The sequence below is a fragment of the Dipteris shenzhenensis genome, chromosome 14 (assembly GCF_047967505.1).
Source record: "Dipteris shenzhenensis isolate YYH24624 ecotype China chromosome 14, Dip_SZ_1.0, whole genome shotgun sequence".
NCBI lineage: Eukaryota > Viridiplantae > Streptophyta > Polypodiopsida > Gleicheniales > Dipteridaceae > Dipteris > Dipteris shenzhenensis.
The window spans coordinates 1,501,455-1,514,877 of NC_141609.1; the positions used below are offsets into that span (position 1 = coordinate 1,501,455).

The 13,423-nt window shown below is 41.5% G+C and overlaps 1 protein-coding gene across 2 annotated transcripts in view; it reads left to right on the top strand.

Moving 5' to 3' along the window:
- Window positions 1–13,423, top strand: part of SIS3 (SUGAR-INSENSITIVE 3) — a 68,024-nt gene that overhangs the window by 18,271 nt on the left and 36,330 nt on the right. For both annotated transcript variants that reach the window (XM_087384571.1, XM_087384570.1), the window contains 2 exons: window positions 5,004–5,142; window positions 5,815–5,904. In XM_087384571.1, coding sequence (XP_087240697.1) covers window positions 5,004–5,142; window positions 5,815–5,904 — 229 coding nt within the window. The remainder of the gene's footprint in view (window positions 1–5,003; window positions 5,143–5,814; window positions 5,905–13,423) is intronic.

A 13,423-nucleotide genomic window follows, 5' to 3' on the forward strand; every position in this document is an offset into this window, starting at 1 on the left:
GCTGAGATGGTACATGAACATATGCAAGAGACCCAAAAACTTTCATGTGTGAAAGTGAAGGCTTCTTGCCTTTCGATGCTTCATAAGGTGTGATAGTCTTTAGTGCTCGTGTAGGTGATCTATTCAGCACATAGTTGGCACACATTACTGCATCAAGCCAAAATTTATTGGGCAAAGACTTGGCCTTAAGCATGCATCTGGCCATCTCCATTGTGGACCTGTTTTTTCTTTTAGAAATAGGATTCTGCTGAGGAGTGTAAGGAGTAGTGCATGAGTGAATAATTCCCCGTGAGGATAGAAATGCATCAAACTCCTTTGACATATACTCACCCCCCCTATCTGTGTTGAGGGTGACAAGCTTGCATCCCGATTCATTCTCAACCATATTCAGCCATCTCTGAAAGCATAAGAAAACTTCAGATTTGGCCTTTAAAGGATATACCCAGCAATACCTTGTGAAATCATCAATGAGAGTCATGAAATACTTGTATCCTCCAATGGCATTTGTCCTCATTGGGCCACAGACATCACTGTGTACTAGCTGCAATTTCCTTTGTGAGAGTTTTGGACAATTCTTTTGAAAAGGAAATCGATGCATCTTACCCAAAAGACAACCCTCACACACATGTTTGGAAACTGTGTCAGTCTGAGGTACATAATTTGCCATCTGTTGTGAATGTAGCTTTGCAAGAGCTCTATAATTGAGATGGCCCATTCTCTCATGCCAAAGATGAGTTTCAGCAAGCTGTGAATCTGAAATAGCCAATGCTTCAATAGAAAGTGCAGCTGAATGATGATCAAGGTGATAAAGCCCTTTTTGCAAAGTTCCAGTGAGAACTATGGCATTGTCATCACGAAGATCATATACTAGGCATTTGTAGCCATCAAAAATTACTGTGAAACCTGAAGTAGCAATTGCTGAAATTGAAATCAAGTTGACTTCAATGCCAGGCACAAAAAGAACATTTGTCAGAGTGACAGGATGGGTGGAAATGGATGTGAGCTGCACATCTCCAATTCCTTTTACAGCATATGAAGCATTATTAGCACATGTAACAGTCCCCCCTCGAGGTGCATCAACTAGAGAATGAAACAACTGTCTGCAAGATGTGACATGCTTGGAAGCACCACTATCAAAGTACCAGGACTAAGCATCATTAGCAGTAAAAAGTGCATCAGCTTTGGAGGGATCAAATGAGCTATGGACAGCCCATGCCCAATCATCCCGAAGAGCATGTGCATGTGAAGCATCTGTTGGCTCGTGGGATTCAATGGCATGTGAGGCATTAACTGTCAATCCTGCTTTCTTTTTATCCGAAGCAATGCGCTTCGTGCATTCTCAAATGTCATGTCCAGGCTTGCGACAATAGTTGCATCTTTTCTTCTTTTCCTTATCTGCTGTATTTTTAGATGCATGGGAGGAATTGCAGCTGCTATGCGTAGAGGAATTGCAGCTGCCGTGCGAAGATTTTGGCTTGCCCATAGGCTTGGAAGCCGTGCCTCTTCCTGTCTGCTGTGAAGCAAATGCATGATCAGGAATAATGGCTTGTCTGTTAGCTCTACTTTGCTCTTCCTGCAAAAGCAAAGTAACTAGCTGGTCAAAAGAATAGTGGTCTGGATTACCCATGGCCACTAATCGAAGGGTTGTAGCAAACCCTTGATATGTATCTGGGAGTCCATTCAATGTGGTACTGACAAGCTGTGAATTTGGCACCACCTCATCAATGTTGGCAAGCTGTTCCATGAGGTCTTTGACCTTTGTCAAATATGCATCCATTGACTCACCTTCATTCACATTCACTTCCTGTAATTGCCTTCTCAAATATGCAACACGAGCTTCATTGTGTATCTGATAGAGAGAAGCCAATATATCCCAAGCATCCTTTGCTGTCCTGCAAGACCGGATGTGTGGAATAATGATTCTCTTGCATGAATGTGCATTTGCATCTCTTGCATCCCATCTTGACTGTTCTTGAGTTGGAAGAGGAGCAGCATGAGTGCTAGAGGAAGAGGCATTGGGGGGAGTACTACCTGCAAAAGGACCAGCAGTAGAAACAAACACTGTAGCATTGGTTGGCCTCAGATCAGCCCCAGAAACAATATTCCACAAATGCTTTGCAACAAGAATATGTTTCATGAGATAAGACCACATCGGATAGTTGGTGCCATCCAACTTATCATCTTCACGAAGAACTGCAAATAAATCTTGATTGTTCCCAGCCATAGCAACTGTGATAAGCTATAAAAGACCTAAAAAACCCAAAGCCTCAAGGCTATCACTGCAAAAAAGGCTGGCTGTTCCAAAAAAAAAAGACAGCAAATATCTGTAAATTTCTGACCCAAATCAAAGGGCAAATGCAGATCTGACCCAAATGTGACTGTGATAGGCAATGTTCACTGCAAAAACAAAAAATTTGGCAAAAGCCCCAAATTTATTGAGGGTAAATAGGCCAAAAAGAGGAAAAATGTAGAAAAGCCCCAAATTTTGCTGAAATTTTGCAAATGTGACCCAATGTATGATAATCTGACCCAATGTCTTGCAAATTTGACTCAATATCCTGCAAAAATGACTCAATGTCGTGCAATCTCTGTAGATCTCACACGTAAGAAAGTGAGACTGTACGATTTGCATTGCGTATGGATGTACGGCTGTACAGCACCCAATGTACGGCTGTACGACAGCCAATGTACGGCTGTATGGCAGCCAATGTACGACTTGTACGGTTATACGGTGTAGGAAGTACAGGACACGCAGTATCATTGAAGGTACGGTTGCAGGTACGGTGTACGGATGCAAGTGATTGTATCCAACGTATGGCGCAGGTACACGTGACGACGTAGGGTACGGAGCAGAGCCGTACGGTTGTACGGCGCAAGTACAAGTAACGAGCAGAAAGGTACGGTTGTACGGAGCAGGTGCGGCAAAATTCAAAATCTGTACGAAAGTCCGTACAATCGTACAGATTGTACGGATGGAGCGCAGACTGTTGAAATCTGTGCATGATGCAGATTCGGAGGCAGGGGAACAGGTCCAGTAGCGCTTTGATACCACTGAAGGTATGGAACGAAGAGAGAGAGAGAGTGTAGGTACAAGACGAGTCGATAGAGGAGTCACGTCAAATCTTAGATAAAATGAAGAAACACAAGTACAAAGTACTTGTACCTAGACCTAGGACTAAGTGTCATACGTGTCACATAGGACTAAGTGTCCTATGTGGCCTAGAAGGCACTAACACTATTAGTGCCTACACTTATGCCTACAAGGCACATACCATGGCCTATAGGGCATCACTAGAACCACTAGAAGATGGCCTATAGTTTTGACTTGCTTGCGTTAAGCATATTGCTACCATTTATTTTGAGCAAAGTTTAAACTCCTATTTTTAGGTATGAGCATTACGGACAAAGAGCTTGAGAAACCCAAAGGGGACAGTGTAGATTTACTAATATAGCTGATTCATGCTTTCACTATTGGCAAAAGCTAAAGGTCACCTTTTGCCATTAGTTTGCATGCTGCCAGTAGACACTTCATCGCATTTAAAAATTCCATCATGGGCAAGAACACATAAGAAATGGTTGTTTTATGCGGATTTTGTTTGGCCTTGCATCAATGCTTCAAAATGGTGTGAGAAAGGGGCGCCCCAATTCTAGGGAAGGTCTAAATAAAACCAAGGCAGGAAAATTGGGTTTGGACCGCAAACATTGGGCTTTCAATACAAGCAATGTACCAATTAAGTATTGCTTGCATCTTCTATGGATGAGCATTACTAACAAAGAGCTTGAGAAACCCAAATGGGACAGTTTAGATTTACTAATATAGTCGATTCATGCTTTCACTATTGGCAAAAGCTAAAGGTCACCTTTTGCCATTAGTTTGCATCCTGTCAGTAGACACTTCATCGCATTTAAAAATTCCGTCATGGGCAAGAACACACAAGAAATGGTTGTTTTATGCGGATTTTGTTTGTCCTTGCATCGGTGCTTCAAAATGGTGTGAGAAAGGGGTGCCCCAACTCTAGGGAAGCTCTAAATAAAACCAAGGCAGAAAATTTGGGTTTGGACCGCAAACATTGGGCTTTCAATACAAGCAATGTACCGATTAAGTATTGCTTGCATCTTTGATGGAGAAAAGGGTCATTATCTACTGGATCTTTATTTCTTTGTTTTATTTAGAGGATTAAGGTTTCTAGAACAGATTGTGATTTTTGTAGTCAAGAAGATCTATTCTATTTGTTCTATGATCCTCATATATTAGTGTGTTGTTGCAAGATTCTTGATTTTATAAGATGAAGATGTGGGGGAGTAGAACTGCTTTAGCAAATTCTAAGCTACATCTGGAGTTTTTTTAATAAAATTTTTTTTTGGGGGAAGGGGGGGTGAGTGAAGGGGTATGTCAAGACAGTATTTAACAATGGTTGATGTTTACATCACATTATCCCGGAGTTGTGCAGATTTTGGTAACAGGAGAGAGTTCTTGTCATGGCTCAAGAGGATGGCCATACACTTGATGCAGTTACCAATAAATTTACGATATGCATTTTCGTGCAAAGATTACTTAGTGTTCGTTGTCAATAAATGAATTTATTCAAGATAAGGATAGAGGCTTAAAACATTATGGGCTGATGGAGAAGCATTGCCCTTGATGCTATTTTGTTTGAGAATACATGAGTGCTTTTTTTCTTGGTCATGGCCTTTGGAGTGTGTAGATTTGGCCCTCAAATGGATGGTTGCTTGTTGAGTACACGATCAATGATTTCCCTTTGTGACATGTGTCATAAGTTTCACTTCTAATTGTTGAAATTGATGTTATCTTGGTAGTAGTATGGTAAAATTTAGGTCGTTTTTATACAGGTTACTTTTCTCTGTAGCAAGTAGATTGTACCACAGTCACAAACAGCTTTTGGGATTGTCTTTGTTTTTTAGGGGGTGTTTCAGTGGCTCTGTGATGATGCTGTCGTATGAGAGTTTCTTATCTTTGAATGTGTGGCTTGTCTTTGCTGCAGGGACACTGGTGATGTTCATAGGCTCATTAGGTTTTACGCGAGGGTTGGAGTCTTGGCTTCTCTGGCCCTTCTCCTTTATCCCTTTCTTTGGGCTTGGACTGTTATCGGCAGCCTATGGTTCACCAGTACAAGAAGCTGTGTAAGTTGCAGGAGTGCTGTTGTCGAAGAATCTTGATGCTTCAAAGCTTGGTTGGGATTCAATGTTTCAAAGACAAACTTTTCCTCCATTGCTTCAGGAATTTATATTAACATCCACATTCTGGTAGAATAAGGAAACTCTTTTGCATAGTTTCTGAGGGCTTACATTTTGCAGAAAAGAAAAAATTGCGAGAAGAGAAGGCAGGATGAAAAACATTGAACTGCGAAGTGTAAAAATTAATACCTGTCGTGCTAAAACATTATTTAAAGGTTTGTGTAATTAAAAATGTGAGACGGCCTCTCTAGGGTTTGTTAATGGAGTGGCCTCGAATTAAGCCATTTTTATGAGGTCTTATGAATAAACAGAATCATGGATGAGTATTTGGAATAGCAAGCCTTAGATTTGTGGTTCAAGCATTACTGTAAACTACGGAGTAAGGATTTTATGTCCAGGAGAATTTTACCCTTCTGTGCCCTGGGAGACTAACCTGGTGCTCGTTTAAACTTTGATAGAATAAGCAATACTTGTGCATGTATCTACTGCATTGCTTTGAACAGTCACAGGTTCTTTTTCTTCCAGTTTCAACCTCAAGAGACTATAATTGTTTTTACTCTTCTTCCATAGTGAGTGAAGTCATTCTAAAATGCTAACCTTCCTTGTCTTCATGGGCAGGTACCTGAAGGACAGAAATGGGGGTTTTTAGTTTGGCTGCTTTTCAGCTATTGTGGATTGATCTGCATTGCTTGCTTGTCCACAGGAAAGGTAAGCCTTTGGGTTCTGAAGAACTAATAGAAGACGTGCTGATGATCAATTGTGTCTTGGGTTATTTGGCACAGATCTATTATAGATGTGCTAGTACTAGACTAGATTTTTTGATAAACTTAGTTATATCATTATGCTTCTTGACAGCTTTACTGAATTTGTTATGAGGGGAAGTCCTGACTATGAAGGACAAGTCCTGATTTAGATGATCGTTGGGGAGAGACTAAAATGAAAATGTTTAGGCTTCACAAGCAGTTGTAGCTTGAATGAAGAGATTTTGGACTACCTTTTGATTAGCCTTCTCCTTTAGTGCTAGCCTTCATCATGGCTGAGTCTGCCCTTCACCTCCGGAGTGCCGACAGAAACTCAGTACGAAGACTTTGTATAAATGGATGCTCAAGTATGTGTGGGTGTGTGGATTTGTATGTGTGAGAGCATATTTTTATACTATGGTCTACACCCACTGTTGGGCGCTGATGACGTCAGTGGGGATGTCATAGTAGCTAGTCCCTGCTATGCATGATGGAGTTAATGGTTTTCAACCTTGTGAGTGACTATCATGAGATTGAAACTGCACTATGTTGTGTTTTTAGAGGATGAGTTTGGGAATGTTCCTGGATTCATCTAGGTCTATGAAGGACAAGTCACTATCCCAGGACCACCTTTCAGCCCCGACTTAATGCAATAATTCAAGAGAGTTAAAGTGGACTTAATATGCAAGGATCTTACATGTACTGGATCTTCTAAAACCTTGAAGTCTATGTTCAATCTTGTGCACAGATTTCACTGATGGTAGAAGTTGTGGTAGAGAATTTAAAGCTCCTTGCAAGACCGGATGACATGGTTGAGGGAAAGTCGATGTGCATGCACAATTCTAGGAAAGCTACTGGCAAGCAGAGCTGCTGTTCACACACAGACAAACACCTAGCAAAATGGAAATTAGATTTAAGTACAATCTTGCACATGTACTTGGGATTCTCTAAATCGTCAAGACAAAGTTGTGGCACAGAATTTAAAGCTCAGTGTAAGACCGAATGAGTTATTGGGCAGCACGGGTGATGGAAATTCGATGTGCATGCACAGTTCAAGGAAAGCTACCAACAAGAGGAGCTGCTGTTCACAAGTAACCAAACATCCAAAAACATGGAAATTCTATCTAAGACAATCTTGCATTGCATGTTTTGGTTGACGCGAAAAAGCTAGCCAACAAGAGAACATGCTTTTTACAAAACTCCTTGAAAGACCAAATATAAGTTAATTGGGCGAAAGTTGCTGAGTACACACATGTGCATCCTATTGTTTTCTGTGGATAGTGGGTGGTGCTTCTTTTTCCTCTCAAGTTTTTGTCCAAAATCTGGCTGATTAGTGACTTTCCTCTCTCTAAACAGACATAGTGTAGCCTGGTGACTTCCGGTTGTGTGAAGATCATATCCCGCTAATGATTTTCTCGTGGGATTTGAGGTGGTGCAACTTGTAGCCTTTTCTTTGCTCATCGTCTCTAGCTGTTCGATTTTTGTCTTAGACACTCTGGAATTTGAGCAAAATGTGTACAACTAAAGACCCTTAGATGCATTACACTTGGCTTAGTCTTTGTTTAAGCTTCTTGAGATGTCATTTTTTTCACTTTTTTAGTAGGGGCCTATTAAGCACAAGCCTTAATATAGTTTTGAGTTGTTGATTGATGCCTTGTTTATTGCAAAATCTCTTGAATTACCGTTGAAGGCCAATAAGCTCGGGTAGTTTAGATGTGAGAGGCCAACCTCTTTTGAAGCAAAAGAACAACCTACCTTGCAGCCCACCAACAGTAAGAAGCATCCATTAATGGAGTAAAGAAATTGGCCTGGATGAAGGTTGCTTGTGAAGAAAGGAGCTGCCATGACTGGGAGTGGCTTGGAAGAAATGTTTTAGCCTTTTGTTGGAGCATGCAGCCATGGAGCACATATATTGGCGAGTTTATGATGAAAGTTTCAAGCAAAAGAAGAATTAACTTCTTAGCAAGTGTACTATCCGTTTTTAAAAATTACTATGTATTTCGTAGATTCAAGATTCGAGATGAAGTGAGATAGCTTCTTTTTGACCTTGAGGAGATCTTGGAGATGACCACCTCCTTCTATTGCCAGTTGCTCCAAGTAGAGGAGGAGACCCCCAAGATGAGGGAAACTTGGGAGGTGTTGGTGCACATCCCTTGATAGTTGGAGCTCCCCCCCATCCCCGCCCTTTTTTTTTCAAGATCAGGAGCTCCTTGAGGCCCTCAAGGCCCTTTTGGTGCATATATGCCCTAGAAAGTTGGCTTGTCTTCTTTGTTCCTCTACACCTTTTTGAGAGCTAGCCTTGCAAGATATTTTTGATTTTGGGTAGTGTTTGAGACCCTTGCGTGTGGATGGGTTTTCTTGATCTTGAAAGGGGGAGACATGATAGGTATTCATCAGTGGTGCCGATCACTCTTCTAGATACCACATACAAGCCTAAGCTTACAATTTTGTCCTCACCTCCTAGAAGTTATCCATGACACTTAAACTAGTTTTGTCCAAGAGAGGAGCATCCTAGATTCTTGGGAAGCCACTTGTCCCTCGCAACAGTCCTTGTAGGTTTTGAGAAGACCTATGATGGAGTGGATTGGGCCTTCTTGGAGGGGACCTTGATTCTTAGAGTAGTGGGTATGTGGATCTTAGTGCTATTTGGGGGCAGCTCTAGTCAAATGTTGATATTAGGTCACACGGATCATTGGCTTATTGGTTGGTACTAGTAATATATAAAATATGTTAGTTGTGTTTTGAAGATTCGTTGTAACGTTGGCCATGCAATCGCCGACACTCTCCGCCAAGCCTTGGATGTGGAAGAAAGGGAATGCAAGCATGCATGAGCATGTGTTGAATGAATTGGAATTGTAGTAATTGTCTATCTATAGTGAATTTATCATACATGGATCAATAGCTTGCAACTTTTGATCATGGGATGCAATGTTTAATTTTCTAATGTTGTCAATTTGATAGTGATGAACCTTATAGAGCTTAGGTCAAAGTTGGAAATAAAGAATGTTGATGCTTCTCTCTTCAGAAGAGGCATCTGAAAGCATTTACTCTTGCATTTAATTCTCCAATGAGACAAGTGTCCTTCCTCTGTTGGTTGGTATGAAAGGGTTGCCGATATGCCCCTTTCTTTTTTGTTCATGCTTGAGGCCGGAGGCTATTTTCTTAGATCACAAGAGGCTAGCTTGATTGGGATGCGTCTTTCAATTTGATTGCTTGAGGCCCGAGGCTATTTTCTTAGATCACAAGAGGCTAGCTTGACTGGGATGCGTCTTTCAATTTGACAGGAAGAGGAGTTTTTTCATTTAGAGTTTTGGGTGATCTAACCTTATTTTGTGGAGGGCTCATCAACAAGCTTGAGCGGTTGAACCACCTGCTATGCATGGGGGCCACAATCAGGCGAAACAATTGAGTCAGCTTCCTCATAACAACAGAGGATGAGCTTATGTGGGGGAGTTGATTGGTACATGGACTACTCAATTAAGAGTTGCTTGGCAAACAATGATCTTGCCACAAGCAAAGTGCTGCTTGGGCATAATTGACCTAGAGATGAGTGCATAACCCTCTGGGCCAAGCTCATCATTAGAGGGCTTATTCCGGGCTTAGAGCACTAGAAGCTCCTACTTTAGCAGGTTTTCCTAGGAAACAACCCTCGCATAGGAGGCGAGTGCTAGTTGCAACGTTAGATTTTCATAGAGTCTCTCTTAATGGGAAAAGGCTCGCCCTTGACAAGGACTTTGTACTTTGATTGTGTTATAACAATACCAACCTAATAGAGCACCACTAGAGACGTGTCACATGACTACTCATTTAAGCTTGTACATTGGAGCACGACCCATTACTTGTATCGGACATAACATCATGATACAGACTCGCAAACACATGTGAAGAAGTGGTACATATCGATTGGTAGAAAGAAAGGAAGAAATTGGAAGACCAAAGGGTGAGACTAAAAGAAACTTGATACAATCATCTGAAGGGTGGAGCCCCTAAGCGGCATCAACACCCATAATGAATACAAAAAGGAAAATTCATAATCATAATCTTTATGCTTTAACCAAACCTATCAATTTGAGAGGATTTTATCTGTAAAATATTATTTCCTATTTTGGTAAGCCTTAAAAGAATACCCTTGTAAGCAACAAAATATAGTCATAAAAAATCTGAAAAAGAGATTGTTCATTCAAGTTGGTGCGATCTTCAAGATGTACTATCAATCTTCTAAAAATATGTGGGACACTTTGCAAGCAATGTATCGAGCCCACAATGAGGCAAGGTCTCATTTCTGATACGGGAACTTGATTTACTACAAAAAGCTCGGTCACCACATCAATGAGTGCCCAAAGAGGGTTGCAAGGGAGGAAAAAATAAATTCTGGCACATGGTTGTTAAGACACTCGTGTCTTATCGTAAGACACTTAAGACACTTAAGACACGTGTCTTACCTTAAGACACCTTTAGACACTCTTGTTTTTTTTTTTTGGGGTGGGTGGGGGGTAACAACAACATTGAGTTTGACTTAACCATACTATCATCGATGGCGACTTTGGATCTAGGAGTGGCAGTGACCTCGTAGATTCAGATTAGGATGAATCTTGAGAGATTTGAGTCTTGAGAGTCGAAAGTTTCCTTTCAATTATATGTATCGAGATGCAAATTTCATTCATATCACATGTGACAAGATTCAATTGTCCATTTAAACCTTGAAGTACTCAATACTTGCGAGCTCTTGAGTCACGAGTCTTAACTTCAAGTTTTAAGTCTTGAGTGATGAGTCTTGACTCTTAACTACATTGTACAAGTGCCTTCTTGCATTGTTTAAGTGTAGCTTATTGTACTTCTAGAATCTAGCAGTGAGCTATGCTAGCAAGTTGTACATTTGTATACTTATACATATATTAATTAAATATTTATTATTATAATCACAATGGCGTGTCTTACGTGTCTTATCTTTAAGACACTTTAGACACTTGTGTCTGAAGCGTGTCTAACGTGTCGTGTCTTAACGTGTCTTACAACCATGTTCTGGCATGGCAATTGCAGATTCTTCACATCTGGATGCCAGTAAGGATGATGCTACCTTCAACTTTGTAGTACGATTGGGCAAGGGAGAGAGAGAAAGAACTTGGCATGGTAGTCGTAGATTCTTTAAGTCAGATGCCCAATAAGGATGATGCCACCGCCAACTTTGTAGAGCATGACTACACATTCTTCACTTGCAATTATGATGCCTCTTGGAAGTCTTACTCGTTCAGTGTTAATGAGACTGCTGACACAATACCTACCATGGACATAATGTACATAAATGTTTTTTTGGCAAATCGTCTTATACTCTTGTTGGCAAGAAAGTTTCTTGTGCCAACAATTCTTCTTATCTCATTGAGGAATTGGGGAGATCTTGCTCACAACCATTGATGGCTCTGATCTCCGTCCTTATGACATTTTGTTTGTTCCTAGGATCAAGAAGAATTTGTTATTTGTCCCCTCTTTCACAAAAAGGGGATACCGTGATAGGACAAAACCTGTATCAAGTTTTTGAGCACTATATATAGTTGTGGGTAGGCACATAGTTGTACACATCTAGGGTAGGTGTGGGCTTTTGGCATCTGTGGATTTTTCTTTCACAAGCATGATGGACTGATGTATAGTTTTTTGAGACAATAAAGTATGTTTTGCAAGGACTTCATGGGAAATGATGAAATGCAATGTGGTTGTACGAGATCTCCAGAGCAAGAGTATCTAGTATGTGGTCAAGTGAAAATGTTTTTGGGGTCATGTAAAATCAAGTCATGTAGGTTTTTTTTAAAAAATTGTCCTAAGTCAATGTGGTCTTGCATGTTACGGGAATTTGATATGTTCTGGTGTCCATGTCAAGGGGCTTTTCATGTGGGTGTACGGGGGTGCATGCAAGCTTTAATGTGCATGCTAATGTGTGGGAATTGTGTGACTAAAGGTCCAAAAATGTGCATTTAATGTGCCTTGGGGTTATTTGCATTTTTTAATGGGAGGGTAGTAAATTCCACGTGATGATGTGGAATGGAAATTCTGGAAGGGAACATGTGCATGCAAGGTGGCTACGTGATCTAGAAGAGGCTGACGGGTGGAGTGGATCAAGGGGATGCTTACTGGTAGGATCTACGCTGCACTGGGAGGGCTCCTAGAAGAGAAGGCTGGACGACCAAATGAAGGAGAAAGGAAGGGAGGTTGTGACGGGTTCTGGAAATGGGAGCTTCTCCGACTACGGGAGTCCATGAGTCCCATGGCTTGTGTGATGACAGGAGGCCTGCTCTGTTGGCTATTTCAACGTAAAGGTGGAAGAATGACGTACGTAAGCTCTACTGAAAGTGTTGACGATGGCTGCTCTTGAGAGGTTGGAATACATTGTCTGTGGAGATCGTGTGCACTAGGTCCAGGGGGGAAGCTGCGATGATGAAGTTCCTGATAGAAGATAGCTGATCGTTAGGAAGCTTGTTCTGAGAGTGCAGGATGCCGTATTTGAAGAGAGCTATGGATGCTGAGGCTTGATGACAGAGAAGGCGATACTATGGCGTCGCTACTATGAAGGCGTGAAGGAGAAGAGATACGCAGGTGCTCTGTGAGCAAGTACAGGGGCTTTGAGGCAGTTACCTTTGCGTGGAGGACCTTGGGCGACAGGGAAAGTGATGCTGTGGCGCTATGTTGATCATATGCCAAGCTACGAGCTGCTTACTCTTGTTGGGAGCCTAAGAGACTTGGCTTGTGCGATGAGTACAGGCTGTTTGCTTTTGCTGGAGTCTTGGGATGCTGGGCTGTAAATCTCGACTGCAAATTTGGAGTGGACAGATTTTGAATGCTCCATGATGATAAGAGAGGCCGTGTTGCTGGTTTTCTCCACATGAAGGAGATGCTGTGGTGCAGTTATGACTATGTGAAGAGTTACATGGAAGCGTAGGAGTTTCGGCTGTGGGTTCATAGAATTCTGAGGCTGGCTGTTTTCTGAGTTTTGGGGGAAAGTTCAGTTCTAAGTTTATCTGTTTCGGGGTGTGTAGTCTTTTGGTTCTCTTCGAGTCGGTGTGGTTCATGTTCAGTCAGATTTTTTTGTGGGGGTTTGTCTCAGTGCCTGTGTCAAGGATCCTTGCTCTGGATACTGGTGCACGTGCTCTTGAACTCGAGCTCACATTGCTGCTGATACCTCGAGTTCCTGCTGCAGTTTGTTTTTTCTTATACAAACCTGAAAGTATATGATGATTTTATCTTTGGAGCTTTGCCCAGAAGTACTTGGTGTGTATTTTGAGGGTTTTCAGATTGAAGTGTTGTTCAATGAGGTTCTTGGGTACCAGTGGGACTCTTTGCTTTTGTGGGTGAAAGAAGAGGAATGGGCAGGGGTAACTCTAGTTGATGAGGAGGACCTTCCTGAGTATGTATATCACATGGAATTTTGTGAAGAAGAAGAAACTATCTGAGTGATTGTTTGTCTTTATTGGAGTCGAAGGTTGGTGCGCGTGTGTTAT